The sequence below is a fragment of the Mobula birostris genome, chromosome 3 (assembly GCF_030028105.1).
Source record: "Mobula birostris isolate sMobBir1 chromosome 3, sMobBir1.hap1, whole genome shotgun sequence".
In the NCBI taxonomy this organism is placed as follows: domain Eukaryota; kingdom Metazoa; phylum Chordata; class Chondrichthyes; order Myliobatiformes; family Myliobatidae; genus Mobula; species Mobula birostris.
In genome coordinates, this window is record NC_092372.1 from 163,425,836 (window position 1) to 163,441,458 (window position 15,623).

At 42.6% G+C, this 15,623-nt stretch overlaps 1 protein-coding gene across 1 annotated transcript in view; it reads right to left on the reverse strand.

The window, feature by feature from the left end:
* LOC140195385 (contactin-associated protein-like 2) overlaps positions 1-15,623 on the reverse strand; it is a 1,890,266-nt gene that overhangs the window by 1,002,521 nt on the left and 872,122 nt on the right. The window contains exons 6-7 of the mRNA XM_072253599.1: positions 3,996-4,180; positions 724-864 (exon numbers count right to left, since the gene is read on the reverse strand). Of these exons, the coding sequence (XP_072109700.1) occupies positions 724-864; positions 3,996-4,180 (326 nt within the window). The remainder of the gene's footprint in view (positions 1-723; positions 865-3,995; positions 4,181-15,623) is intronic.

Genomic DNA, 15,623 nt, shown 5'->3' on the forward strand with positions numbered 1-15,623 from the left:
TGCTTCACATTCTTAGCAGAAATCTTGAAACTGTAAGTGGACATTGTTGGTATAGACAGTCAATGTCTTTTCTTAGGGTGGCAATGGCAAATACCAGAACACATCCATTTAAAGTGAGTGGAGAAAAATTCAGGGGAGCTATCAGAGAAAGATTTCTTATAAAGAGAGTGGTCATGCCCGGAAACCAGAATGGTGGTAGAGGCTAATACAATAAGGACATTTATGACACTCTTAGATAAGCATGTGGATGTAAGCAAAATGGAGTTTTATGGTCAGTGTACGAGGGAAGTGTTAGATCGATCATGGAGTACGTTTACAAAGGTGACAAAACATTGTGGACCAAAAACCGTTCTGTGTTCTTTGTTCTAATGAAATTACAGATAAGATTTAAAAGTCTTATTCACACAAGAAGTCTTTTTCATATAAACAAGTAGCATACCGTAAATGCTTTAATCTGACAGCAGCAATACTATGTCAAAAGGATTTAACAGAAATCCTGCAGAAATTAACAATTTTATAATGAGCATCTCAATCACAAAATTTAGTGTCATTAAAAATTATAATAATCTACAAACAGCTTATTTTTTTTATTTCCAATGCTAATTGATTATCTCTGGGTGTTTATGCAGTTCATTCAACAGGACCTTGCTTTCATCTACTGGGCATAACCTTAGCTATCTCATTCCAGATATAAAATGATTTTGACCCTGCTCGTGATCTCACCACTTTAGATGTGTCTAGTTTCCTCCTTCTGGCCAGATCGGTGATGTTCACTCCATTGTAATTTATAGTCTCCATGCAACCTTTGAAATTTTTTCCATTGAAGCTTGGCTTTCCGGAAAATGGCATTCCCCCGAAACTGAGCTTGAAGGATAAACAAAATGATTTTATATTTCATACGTGTGCAGAAAGTTTTACATATTAAACTGCAAATCTTACAGCATGTTATCATGACAAAAATGGATTATGACAGGCTAAATGTTTCCTGGTACTAAATTAGTAAGAATTATTCAAACTTATTTATTATTCTTCATAATCACCTCTGGCCAGTTCATAAAAATTCTTGGTTATGCTTCATTGACTTACAATGAGGATGATTTTCTAATCAAACATTTGGCAGGAATTATGCCCCTCACTGACAGCAACTACAGCAAATTCTGAGAGACTAGTCCAAACCCTTTTATAGATGCCAAAAAAAACGGGAAAACACTTCATTATTTGGCAGCATTATTTAAGTTTGACAATTTTGTGCAGCCTCATATCATCAAAATCAACTACTATTAATATAATTGGCCTGGAATTTGCCATCAGCATTCAGCCACCCTGTGCTGTCCACTGAGCAACAGAATCAGAATCAGATTCAGATTAAATATCATTGGCATATATCATGAAATCTGTCTTTTTTTGTGGCAGTAGTGTATTGCAATACATAATAACAAAGAAAACTTATAAATTACAATAGTAAGCATATATAACAATTAAATTATATAAGGAGTGCAAAAAGAGAGCAAAGAAAAGAAAAAAAATACTGAGGCAGTGTACGTGGGTTGGTTTATTGTCCATTCAGAAATCTGATGGGAGAAGGGAAGAAGTTCTTCCTGAAACATTGAGTGCGTGGCTTCAGGCTCCTGTACATCCTGCTAGATGGCAGCAATCAGAAGAGGGCAGGTCATGGATGTTAGACTCCTTAATGACGGATACCACCTTTCTGAGATCACCTTTTGAAGGTGTCATCGATGCTGGGGAGGCTAGTGTCCATGATGGAGCTGGCTGAGTTCACAACTTTTTGCAGCTTTTTCAGATCCTGTGCACTGATGTCTTCATACCAGACAGTGATGCAACCAGTTAAAATGCTCTCCAAGGTACATCTGTAGAAATTGGCAAAAGTCTCTCTGACATAGCAAGGCTCCTCAAACTCCTAATGAAATATCGCCGCTGTTGAGTAATTCCATCAATATATCGGGCCCCAGGATTGATCTTCAGAAATGCTGACATCCAGGAATTTGAAGCTGCTCACTCTTTCCGCTGCTATTACCTTGATAAGGACGTGCGCGCTCCCTCAAATTCCTCTTTCTGAAGTGCACAGTCAGCTCCTTGGTCTTACTGACCTCGTGTGCAAGTTTGTTGATGCAACACCATTCCTGTATGCCTCCTCATCACCATCCAAATTTCTGCCAACAATGGTTGCCACATTTGCAAATTTATAGATTGGCACTTGAGCTATGCCTAGCCACACAGTAGTGGGTGTAGAGAGAGTAGAGCAGTGGGCCAAGCACACATCCTTGAGGTGCGCCATTGTTGACTGTCAGTGAGGAAGAGATGTTATTTCTGATCCACACTGACTGTGGTCTTCCTGTGAAGAAGTCAAGGATCCAGTTGCAGAAGGAGGTATAGAGGCCCAGGTTTTGAACTTGGTATGATTGTGTTGAACCCTGATCTGCAATCAATAAACGGCAGCCTGATGCCTGATGCCTCATGCAGGTATTGCTACTGTCCAGGAGATCCGAGGCTGATTGGAGAGCCAGTGAGAAGTGAAGTTCCAACTTATCTGATACTCAAAATATTTGATTTAAAAATATTCAGAAACCTTTTATAATTATCAAGCATTTCTAAAATGATTTTTAAAAAACTCAGTGAAGATTCTGAAAACGCTAAACTACTTAGCTCAGACGTATTGACCACACACAGATAATTACAAAAAATGAGCAACTATTTGCCTTGGACATTTAAAGATAACCCTCCACTAAAATCAACAGGGAAGTATTCCCTGAATCAGATCTAAACTGTGTTAGACTAATCTCATGAATTTCTCACCGTAAGCAGTGGGAAATTAACACAGATCCAGGACCACTGAGATGTCTAATAACAGAGTACATTTGCGCACCACAACCTGCAACTTAATATTTACATGAATATCCCAAAGTTGTTCAGTTATACACAAGCAATTATCATCAGTTCCACAGGTAATTGCTGACATTTCCCAGCAAAATCTGGGCCATTAAAATCATTGAGTTTTACGTGTTGGTGTGAACCAATGCAGCGTAATTTAAAGGCCAATGGCATTTTGCACATGAATACAGTTGGTGTATCTAATGCACTAAAACTAGCATCTATAATGAGCTCCTCATTCTGTAGCATTCTCTTTCAGTTTCATTCAATTGTCAGGATAATGAAAACCTAGAAACCAGCAAAGTTAGTTTACTGGCAAGTAAAACAGCAGCCATAGGCACAAAATGTTGGTAATAATGACTTTGCATGCAAATATACCAGACTGCTGAGATCATATTGCAAGTTATACCATTTGTAAAAAAAACTTTAAATATGTATCTTCTCTCTGCAATTTGATTTGTACATTCATTTAGAAAACAGTATCTGAGAACAGTTAATGAACTAACCTGTGAACTAATTCACCAGTGGTGAGATCAACCTCACAATACTAAAAAGTGTACAATGATTGACACCCCTCCCCACAGATCCCTCTCATCTCAGGAACTACTAAGACCATGAGGAGTTCTGCACAGTGAAGGACTTTCCCCATTAATCCACTGGAAAATAATAATTCTCCTGTTCCTCTGTCAAAAGGTGGACTCTCTTCTAGTACCACAGCCCATACGATCTATTATCTCCTAAACACTGATTTGACTTGTAATACAGATTAAATACAATAAGTCTTGGTCTTTTGTTCAATCGTTTGCCATCACCAAATGAATTAAAGACCTACTCTCTGCAACCACCTGACTAAGGAGAAAATCAATGCCAATTTGCAAAGGGTGAAACACATTCCACCCAAATGTTACTCAATGTCATTCAATCAAATTTCCATTTTGGAAATCTTAAATGAAAACTCATTCTGTTAGAAATGTTTAAAAATTTAGTCAGCATTTATGTATATATGTTGAGAATTTATGTCCAATGTGTTAATCTCTCTTTTTCTTTCAAAGACTGGATTGAATGCACCCCAATTTCTTTTTATTCAAGAACCTGTGATTTCTTACCTCATAGTCAAGATCCAAATGGTCAAATTCTCCATTGGTCCGGAAATGCAGGGTCTCCCGGTCCAGTGTAAAGTTGATATTGCGACCATACCGCTCAATAATGACAGAGTGCCAGTGATAGTCATCTAGGAGGCTTCCAGTTGTCACAGACGTGTCACCGTTGATAGAGCTGTGCTGATTACTACCTGGAGTTAACAAGAGAAACTTGTCAGCTGCAGTTCTTCCACTAAAATGGAAAATTAAAGGATCACATAGATAAAATTATTCAATTGGAAGCTGCAATCATGGTATTGAGAACCAAAAGTATATCATCAAGTATTATGATGTAGACAATGGCAGAAATCAAAATCCAGTAGTACAAACCTCTGACTGTTAATTATGGCACACAAATCTGATATGTTTCAATAAAACAGCAATCTTTCCTACTGACAAATGTATTAGCAAGAAGATTGTTTGCATTAATACTCAAGAGTTGGGTATTGATTGCCCTTTAATACTGTTGAGGGAGACATATTGCTGTATCAAAGGACAGTGGCCTTTCACACACCAGAAAGTTCCTTCAGTAAAATGCCTGGAATCAGTGCACTATTCAACTCAGTGTACTTGTTCTTGCTTCTTAGTAACTGACACCATCTGATCAGTGCGTACTGTTGAGATAAGATGGTAAACTAATTTTATGTTGCTCCCCCCGCCACCCGTCATTTACATACATAGGGAGGAACTTACTGTAACCTTCTCAAGTTCATATCTTCAAGGAGAATGTAACCACACATGTCACTAGGGCATATTGTTGTAAATTTAGCAGAGGGTGTAAAATTTAAGCTGGAAAATGAATCTGGGAAGTGTAAAAAAGCTCTCTGAAATGGGGAATAGCGAAAAAGAAAGGTTTGTGAACCTTTACATAAAATGCTGGAGGAACTCAGCAGGTCAGGTAGCATTCATGGAAATGAATCAACAGTCAACATTTCGGGCCAGGATCCTTCTTCAGGACTGGAAAGGAAGGCAGAAAGATGCCAGAATAATAAGGTGGAGGGAGGGGAAAGAGGAGAGCTAGAAGGTGATAGATGAAGCCAGATGGGTGGGAAAAGAAGGAAGGAAGGAGAGTGGACTGTGGGATTTTGCGAATAAAACATATGAGTATTGTTTTGTGCGCCTTTTACTTCCATTATGGGCAGAACAAAGAGCAGTTGCCTTACACTGACATCATTTCATCAGACACCACCACTTAAAGTGAACACAATTCAATGATATTGTGTGAGAATTATGTCTATTATGAACAATATGTATCATCTGTCACCCATTACATCAGCCTACAGGACCACAGGAGAAAGGGAAGAAGGGGGGATCTTTTAAGAGACTCTTAGATAAGTACATGGAGCTTAGAAAAATAGAGGGCTATGTGGTAGAATAATTTTAGGCAACTTCAAGAGTAGGTTACATGATCAGCACAACATCGTGGGCCAAAGAGCCTGTAACTTGCTGTAGATTTCTCTGATTCTATGATTCGATGAGGGGCACTAGGGGGAGGTGGTAGGCAGCTGAGAAGAGGTAAGCATTCAGAGTGGGGAATAAAAGAAGTGGAAGTGGATGGGATTTTTATTTTATCGAAAGGAGAAATCGATGTTCATGCCATCAGATTGGCAGCTGCCCAAATGGAATATAAGAGTGGCCTCATCATGGCACAAGAGGAGGCCATGAACCAACATGACAGAATGAGAATGGGAATAGGAATTAAAATGGTTGGCCACTGGGAAATCCATTTTTTGGCAGATGGAGTGGAGGTACTCGACAAAGCAATCTCCAAATTTATGACAGATCTCACCAACATAGAGAGGCTGCTTCAGGAGCACCGTATACAACAGATGACCCCAACAGATTTGTAAGTAAAGTATTGCCCCACCTGGAGAGACTGTTTGAAGGAGGAGGTGAATGGGTAGGTGTAGCACTTTGCCCATTTGCAGGAATGAGTTCGGGGAGGGAGATTAATGGGGGGAGATGAATTGACATGGGTATCACGGAGGGAGTGATCTGTGAGGTAAAGACGTGTTTGATGGTAGGATCCCTTTGGAGATGTGTAATTTGCAGAGAATGATGTGTTGGATGTGGAAACTCATGAAATGGTAGATAAAGGACAAGAGAAACTCTATCCCTGTTAAGGTGGTGGGAGAATGGGGTAAGCGCTGATGTCTCGGAAATGGGCTGGGAAGAGGGGTGGGAATGGGCGATTAATGTACCAGGCTTTTGAAGTTTTAGAAGCAATAGAGAACATACATAGAACATAGAATAGTACAGCACAGTACAGGCCCTTCAGCCCACAATGTTGTGCCAACCCTCAAACCCTGCCTCCCATATAAGCCCCCACCTTAAATTCCTCCATATACCTGTCTAGTAGTCTCTTAAACTTCACTAGTGTATCTGCCTCCACCACTGACTCAGGCAGTGCATTCCACGCACCAACCACTCTCTGAGTAAAAAACCTTCCTCTAATATCCCTCTTGAACTTCCCACCTCTTACCTTAAAGCCATGTCCTCTTGTATTGAGCAGTGGTGCCCTAGGGAAGAGGCGCTGACTATCCACTCTATCTATTCCTCTTATTATCTTGTACACTTCTAATATGTCTCCTCTCATCCTCCTTCTCTCCAAGGTGTAAACCCCTAGCTCCCTTAATCTCTGATCGTAATGCATACTCTCTAAACCAGGCAGCATCCTGGTAAATCTCCTCTGTACCCTTTCCAATGCTTCCACATCCTTCCTATAGTGAGGCGACCAGAAATGGACATAGTACTGCAAGTGTGGCCTAACCAAAGTTTTATAGAGCTGCATCATTACAACGCGACTCTTAAACTGTATCCCTCGACTTATGAAAGCTAACACCCCATAAGCTTTCTTAACTACCCTATCCACCTGTGAGGCAACTTTCAGGGATCTGTGGACATGTACCCCGAGATCCCTCTGCTCCTCCACACTACCAAGTATCCTGCCATTTACTTTGTACTCTGCCTTGGAGTTTGTCCTTCCAAAGTGTACCACCTCACACTTCTCCGGGTTGAACTCCATCTGCCACTTCTCAGCCCACTTCTGCATCCTGTCAATGTCTCTCTGCAATCTTTGACAATGCTCTACACTATCTGCAACACCACCAACCTTTATGTCATCTGCAAACTTGCCAACCCACCCTTCTACCCCCACATCCAGGTCGTTAATAAAAATTACAAAAAGTAGAGGTCCCAGAAAAGATCCTTGTGGGACACCAGTAGCCACAATCCTCCAATCTGAATGTACTCCCTCCACCACCACCCTCTGCCTTCTGCAGGCAAGCCAATTCTGAATCCACCTGGCCAAACTTCCCTAGATCCCATGCCTTCTGACCTTCTGAATAAGCCTACCGTGTGGAACCTTGTGATCCATATCGATCACATCCACTGCACTACCCTCATCTATATGCCTGGTCACCTCCTCAAAGAACTCTATCAGGCTTGTTAGACACGATCTGCCCTTCACGAAGCCATGCTGACTGTCCCTGATCAGACCATGATTCTCTAAATGCCCAGGGATCCTATCTCTAAGAATCTTTTCCAACAGCTTTCCCACCACAGACGTAAGGCTCACTGGTCTATAATTACCCAGACTATCCCTACTACCTTTTTTGAACAAAGGGACAACATTCGCCTCCCTCCAATCCTCCGGTACCATTCCCGTAGACAACGAGAACATAACGATCCTAGCCAGAGGCTCAGCAATCTCTTCCCTCGCCTTGTGGAGCAGCCTGGGGAATATTCCGTCAGGCCCCGGGAACTTATCCATCCTAATGTATTTTAACAACTCCAACACCTCCTCTCCCTTAATATCAACATGCTCCAGAACATCAACCTCACTCATATTGTCCTCACCATCATCAAGTTCCCTCTCATTGGTGAATACCGAAGAGAAGTATTCATTGAGGACCTTGCTCACTTCCACAGCCTCCAGGCACATCTTCCCACCTTTATCTCTAATAGGTCCTACCTTCACTCCTGTCATCCTTTTTTTCTTCACATAATTGAAGAATGCCTTGGGGTTTTCCTTTACCCTACTCGCCAAGGCCTTTTCATGCCCCCTTCTTGCTCTTCTCAGCCCCTTCTTAAGCTCCTTTCTTGCTTCCCTATATTCCTCAATAGACCCATCTGATCCTTGCTTCCTAAACCTCATGTATGCTGCCTTCTTCCCCCGACTAGATTTTCCACCTCACTTGTCACCCATGGTTCCTTCACCCTACCATTCTTTACCTTCCTCACCGGGACAAATTAATCCCTGTCATCCTGCAAGAGATCTCTAAACATTGAACACATGTCCATAGTACATTTCCCTGCAAAAACATCATCCCAATTCACACCCGCAAGTTCTAGCTTTATAGCCTCATAATTTGCCCTTCCCCAATTAAAAATTTTCCTGACCTCTCTGATTCTATCCTTTTCCATGATAATGCTAAAGGCCAGGGAGCAGTGGTCGCTGTCCCCCAGGTGCTCACACACTGAGAGATCTGTGACCTGACCCGGTTCATTACCTAGTACTAGATCTAGTATGGCATTCTCCCTAGTCGGCCTGTCCACATAATGTGACAGGAATCCGTCCTGGACACACTTAACAAACTCTGCCCCATCTAAACCCTTGGAACTAATCAGGTGCCAATCAATATTAGGGAAGTTAAAGTCACCCATGATAACAGCCCTGTTATTTTTGCACCTTTCCAAAATCTGCCTCCCAATCTGCTCCTCTGTATCTCTGCTGCTACCAGGGGGCCTATAGAATACCCCCAATAGAGTAACTGCTCCCTTCCTGTTCCTGACTTCCACCCATACTGACTCAAAAGAGGATCCTGCTACATTACCCACCCTTTCTGTAGTTGTAATAATATCCCTGACCAGTAATGCCACCCCTCCTCCCCTTCCCCTCACCTCTCTATCCCTTTTAAAGCACTGAAATCCAGGAATATTGAGAATCCATTCCTGCCCTGGTGCCAGCCAAGTCTCTGTAATGGCCACTACATCATAATTCCATGTATGCATTCAAGCTCTCAGTTCATCAGCTTTGTTCCTGTGTATCCAAGGTCTCAGTTCATTACCTTTGTTCCTGAGAAGGGAGTAAGTGATGGGGCTGGCTAGTTGCACTGCTAATCAGGGGCAACATCACAGCTGCAGTCAGGGGAGACATAATGGAGGGGTCAGACACTGTTCCATTTGGGTGAAACTCAGGAATAGGAAGGTGCAATTACACTGATAGGATTGTACTACAGACCCCTCAGTAGTCACCAGAACATTGAGGAACAGATGTGTGCAATCAGATTAAGGAAATACGTAAAAATAATAGGGTTGTTGTCCATGGAGGACTTCAACTTCCTTAATATAAACAGGGACTTTTTTAGTCTAAGGGTTTTGGATGAGTCAGAATTTGCTAAGTGTTCTTAAATCAATATATGGACCGTCTAATGAGAGGAGGGGCTGTACTGGACCTGGTGTTGTGTAATGTGCCTAGTCAGGTGACTGACCTTTCAGTGGGTGAGCAGTTAGGGAACAGTGACCACAACTCCTTAATTTTCAGGATAGCTGTAGATATATATATATACATACAGATATAGGATCCTGACCCGGATCTGGGCCGTACCCTCCAAGTATCCGGACCTGCCTCTCGGTTTTTTTGCACTGCCTTACTTTCCATTTTTCTATTTTCTATTTATGATTTATAATTTAAATTTTTAATATTTACTAATTTTTACTATTTTTAATATTCTTAATATTTAATATTTGTAATCCAGGGAGCAGGAAGCGCAGAATCAAATATCGCTGTGATGATTGTACGTTCTAGTATCAATTGTTTGGCGACAATAAAGTATAAAGTAAAGATAAGGCTAGGCATGGTCCTTGCAGGAGAGCTTTAAATTGGAGTGGGGCAAATTATGAGGGCATTTGGCAGGAACTAAGAAAAGATGATAGGGAACACCTTTTGTTCTGACAAGTCCACATCAGACATGTTGATGGTGCTTAGAGATCAATTGCACAGATTACAGGAAAGGTATGTTCCTCTCAGAAGGAGGGACAGAGATGGAAAGATAAGAGAACCTTGGATGTCCAGAGAGGTGATGAATTTAGTCAAGAAGAAAAAGGAAAAGTATGGATTAAAAGATTCAGAAGTTAGGATCAAACAAAGCACATGGGGAGTATAAAGAAGCCAGAAAAGAACTAAAGAAGGGAATTAGAAAAGCCAGGAGGGGTCATGAAAAGTCCTTGACAAGTAGGATTAAGGTGAATCCCAATACATACATTAAAAGCAAGAGGATAACTCGTCACAGGGTAGGACCACTCAAGAATAAAAGGGGAACATTTACTTGGATGCTGAGTACGTGAGTGAGCTTCTTAATGAGTACTTTGTTTCAGTATTTACCAGGGAAAAGGACATGGTTGACCAGGAGATCAGTGTTGAGTGTATAAATATATGAGGGCATTTAGAGGTCAAGTGTTAGACCTCCTACTGTGTATTAAGGTGGATAAGTCCCCAGAGCCTGATGGGATTTATCCCAAGTTATTGAAGGAGGCAAGAGATAGATTGCTGGGGCCATGGCCAGAATCTTCATGTCCTCTCCAGGCACAGATGCGGTCCCGGAGGACTGGCGAATGGCTAAAGTCGTACTTCTGCTTAAGAGAGAACAAGAGAAAATCATGGGTCTCACATCAGTTGTGGGGAAATTGCTGGAGAAAATTCTTAGGGATACGATATATGAGCATTTGGAAACCCATGGCCTAATTAGGGAGAAGCAGTATGGCTTTGTGTGGGCCAGGCTGTGTCTTACTGACTTGATTTAGTTTTTTGACAAGGTGACAAGTGAAATTGTTGAGGGTAGGGCACTGGATGTTGTCTACATAGATATTATTAAGGCGTTTGACAAAGTCCCTCATGGGGGCTAATCGAGAAGATTAAGATGCATGGAGTCCATGGTGGATTGACTGTTTGGATTCGGAACTGGTTTGCACATAAAAGACAGAGGGTAATGGCTGAAGCAACTTATTCAAGCAGGAGGTCTGTAATTAGCTGTGTCCCACAGGGATCTGTGATGGGACCTCTTGTTTGTGATATTTAAGTTTGCGGATGATACCAAGATTGGAGGAGCTGTGGATAGGGTAGAAGACTGGCAAAGAATACAACATGATACAGATTGGTTGCTTTTAAAGACAAAGAAATGGCAGATGGAGTTTAACCCCCATAAATGTGAGGTGCTGCACCTTGGTAGGGCAAATCAAGGAGACAGTACATTGTTAAGGGCAAGATCCCTAACAGTATTGCTGAGCAGAGAAATCTTGGGGTCCAAGTTCATAGCTGCTTGAAAGTGACTATACAGGTCCATAACATGTCTGAGTTCAAAAGTCAAGAGATTATGTTGCAACTTTAAGCCACATCTGGAGTATTGCATATAGTTCTGATAGCCCCACTATAGGAAGGATGTTGAGACTTTGACGAGAGTGCTGAAGAGGTTTACCAGGATCCTGCATGGTTTAGAGGGTACGTGTTATCATGAAAGTTTGGATGAATTTGGGTTGTTTTCTCTGGAGTGATGGAGGCTGAGTGGAGAGCCGTAGATAGAATAGACAAGGAGCATCTGTTTCCCAGGGTTGAAATGTCTAATACCAGAGGGCATGCAGTGAAGGTGAGAGGGGGTAGGTTCAAAGAGGACGCGAGGGGTAAATTTTTTACTCAGAGTGTGGTGGATGCCTGGAATGCACTGTCTGGTATGGTGATAGAGGCAAACATATTAGAAGCTTTTAAGAGATGTTTAGATAGGCACATAGATATGAGGAAGATAGAGGGACATGAAAATTGTATAGGTAGGAGGGTTTAGTATTTGGGTGTTTTTGACTTGCTTTTTAGCTGGTTCAGCACACCATTGTGGGCCGAAGGGTCTGTTCCTGTGCTGTACAGTTCTATGTTCTATGAGTGTAGATCATTGCTGAACAAAAGGATCATGTCTGCAAGGTGGCTAATGATGTACTTCATGACATCTCTTGGTTACCCACCGAACAGTGAATGCAGACATGGTCCTGATGACACTCTGTTACTGACACAGGTGACTGCTTCCAGCTCTTGCTCTTGAGAGAAATAGGCAGTATTTTGAAACCTTTGAAGCTGTCTCAGTAAGCTTGATGAACATGTTACTCTGCGGGGCGAGCACAACTGTTACGTTTTCCTAACCCACAGTATATCACCAACTGAAAATATTGACACAGGTTGATAAGCATGGAGAAAGAAAACATTTCATACATCCTTGAAGCATGTTTTCATCTCTGGAAGGGAGTCAGGCTAAGAAAGAAAATGCTATTGAAGTCTTAACAAAGGGAAATGTAGCTGAAGTACTTGATGGACTAAACAATATCAATAAAGAATAAGTACCAGAAAGGCTGGCTGTACTTTCAGTGGATAAATTACTGGTCCAGATCGAATGCATCATGGGCTATTCAGGCAAGTAAAAGTGGAAGCTGCAGAGGAATACAATACTATCGCCCAATCACACTGGGTGGAACAATAATTCCACTGACGACTAGAAGCAGGGGGGTAAATTTATCAGGGAAAGATAGACGGTTAACAGCTGCTGGAAGAAACACTGTAAAATCGTATGAAATCCTAAAGCTCAGTGCTGAAGATCTTCAAACACAAATCCATAGCTCGTCACCTATCTCTGGGAAGGGGAGAATATTATGTGGGACCTCAAAGATGAAATCTTGACTAGAGTAACAACATTAAAATTCAACTTTCCATAGAAGTTGTATTTAGATGCATTTTTAATGATTGCAAGATCATGCTGAATATTAAGAACTCAAAGTCCTGCGGGTTTACCCCATCAGCGAGTTGCTCACTGGTGGAGAAAATGAAGGAGGTGCACAACACGCTGCTGCCTGAACTAAAGAAGGCTTACAGTCTAATGGCAAGTGACTGTCTTGGTCACTTTTCTTATGATCACAAGACCCTTTTGGACATGGTAATATGGAATACCTCAAACTCGATTTACTGATTTATTGGCGGTGAGCAGAGGCTGATGGCAGGAGAGTTGAAAGGCCTCGGTCGTAGTGTCACTTGTTTACAGCCACCAGGAGAGAGGCATAGCTGGCCTGGTCTCCCAGGGGCAGTATGGCACAGCATCCAGGCTGCACTCGGTGTTGCCTCATCCCTGGCGGGTGACAAGCTGTATTATGGTTGATTACAGATTTTGGCTGTATTTGGTTGGACTCAGGGCCTCAAGCATGGTGTTTTCTGTTTAGAGCCACTAAGGAGAGAGACATTGGAGTCAGTGCACTCCACCTGGGTTGGCGCAGAGTTCGGGCTGGAGTTTGTGCCTCACCCCACTTCTACCCTGTGTTCAAACAGCAGAATAATGGATTCACAGATTTTGCTGATATCCTATATCTGCTTACTCTTTTGTATGTTCATGGATGAGGCCTCAAACTCTAGCGTTGCCTGTTTACAGCTACCAGGGAGGGGTGTCAGGGCTGGTGCTACCAGGGGGCAGTGTGATGTGGCGTCCACGCTGGAGTCAGTGCTGCCTCCTCAATCCCCCTCCACCCCCCAGTGTTCGCTCAGCATTAGACTAGCTCTGTAGTGGTCATCTGTGATCTTGGCAGCATTGAATGGCTTGAGTTTGGTCTCTCATACTGAGCGACTGTACCTTTCTATCTTATACATGCTATGTGTGCTTTGTGTTGTGTGTGACAGTTGGCACTATGTTTTGTACATGCTATGTGTGACAGTTGGCACTGTGTTTTGTACCTTGACCCCGCAGTAATGCTATCTCGTTTGGCTGTATTCAAGTGGGATGAGTTCTATACTCAACCTCTGATTGACAAAAGTCCTCGACCAAGCTGCACTCACTGCCTCATCTTGCCCTCTGACAATGGTGAGTACATGGAAAATGTGGGCCAATTGGCACAACTCAAGTCACACCTCGGTAAACACAGGCACTGACGATGAAATCCACCATCACTTTCAACGCATCGGCACAGCAGTTGGTCAAATGGCAGAAAGGGGATTTGTAGCTCGCTGCCTCAGACTTGGCACAAAACATGATCTATATGCCCTTCTATATATTCTTAAGGTGACATCATCCTATAGCAGGTCTTAGAAAAAATACAATGAATGCAGTCTTGGCAAAATCCTTTAGATTTACTGAAAGGATAAGGAAGTCGACATCAGCTAGCTCTCCCATCCAACATTCCCAGAAGTGAACCCACATTTAAACACTGTTGGCTTCACTGAGCAGATTGTTCAGCCTATGAGTTTCCTGTATGCACAAGATGTCCGGTTTTAAGTTTGCCAGGATTTCTGCTTGACTGTGGCTGAAGCCTTCAATGTTGTGGCTAACGATTTTCATGATTTCCAGTGGGCCGAGGGTTTATCCTTTTACCACCCACTGGATCACTTGGTCTGAGATCCGAAGACACAATACAACAAAAATTGAAAAAGGTAAACAGAACTTGGATCCACGGCACCCACTACACCACCATGTGCCAGTTTCCAACCCCCTAAAATCGAGGAAAAGCCCTGCTACAATGGAGGAATTACCACACGGAACATCCCCCCAAACATACAGGATTGAACTCTGGCAACAAACAGAAGTCAGAACCCCACCAAACAATACAGTGCAAGACCCCATAGAAATGTTACCAGACGGGGCACTGCTTGACAGACGGAAGTGGGGCACTCTCAACAGAGCGAGAGCAGGAGTTTGTAGGATGGGAGACAATATGGTGAAGTGGGGTTTAAAGACCAGTGAATCCTGTGAGTGTGGCAAAAGGGTGCAGAACATTGAACACGTTCTGCGCAACTGCCCACCCTCACCTGATTTAGCTGACACTGACCTGCTCGACATCAACCAAACAACACTAGAGTGGCTGGCTGTCTGGTGTGACAAGCTGTGATAATGACTGAGCAGGTTGCATGGCTCTCATAACCAGCACTGCGCTCTTGAAACTGAGATTCCATTCTGAACTCTCTCACGGGAAGAGGTTGCTGAGTGGACAGATGTACTCAAAAAAATGCAACATCCCTACTGACTCCTGATAATCTCTTGCCCATCACTATTCAGAATGGAGAATGAGCATCCAGGCTGAGATTGAGAACTTTAAGTCCATGCCTTAGAAATATACAGAGGTCCTGTGTAAAACACTTGAAGAAACGGACACCTCACCAACTACCCATCTGCCTCATCAGCCACCAGCAATTTCCACATCAGCCTCATTAGCCTCTAACAAACTATAAAAACAGTCCTTTGGAGCCATACAACACAGAACAGTCACTTTGACCCTCTGATCCATGAATCCCCCTCTTGCAGTAATCAGTAATCCCATCTTATTGTTCCTATGTTCCCATCAAACCCCCAAAGATTCTACCACTAAGAACAATTTACAGCGGCTGGTTAACCTACCAACTAAATGCCTTTTGGAGGTTGAATAACCTGGAGCAGCCAGAGAAAACCTATATTGACACAGGTTCAAACTCCATACAGACACCATCGGTGAACCTGGGTCTTTGGAATTATGAGGTAGCAACTCTCTAACTTTGCCCCTGAGAAAATCATGCTCAGACTCAAGGGACAACCTGAAGCGGTACTG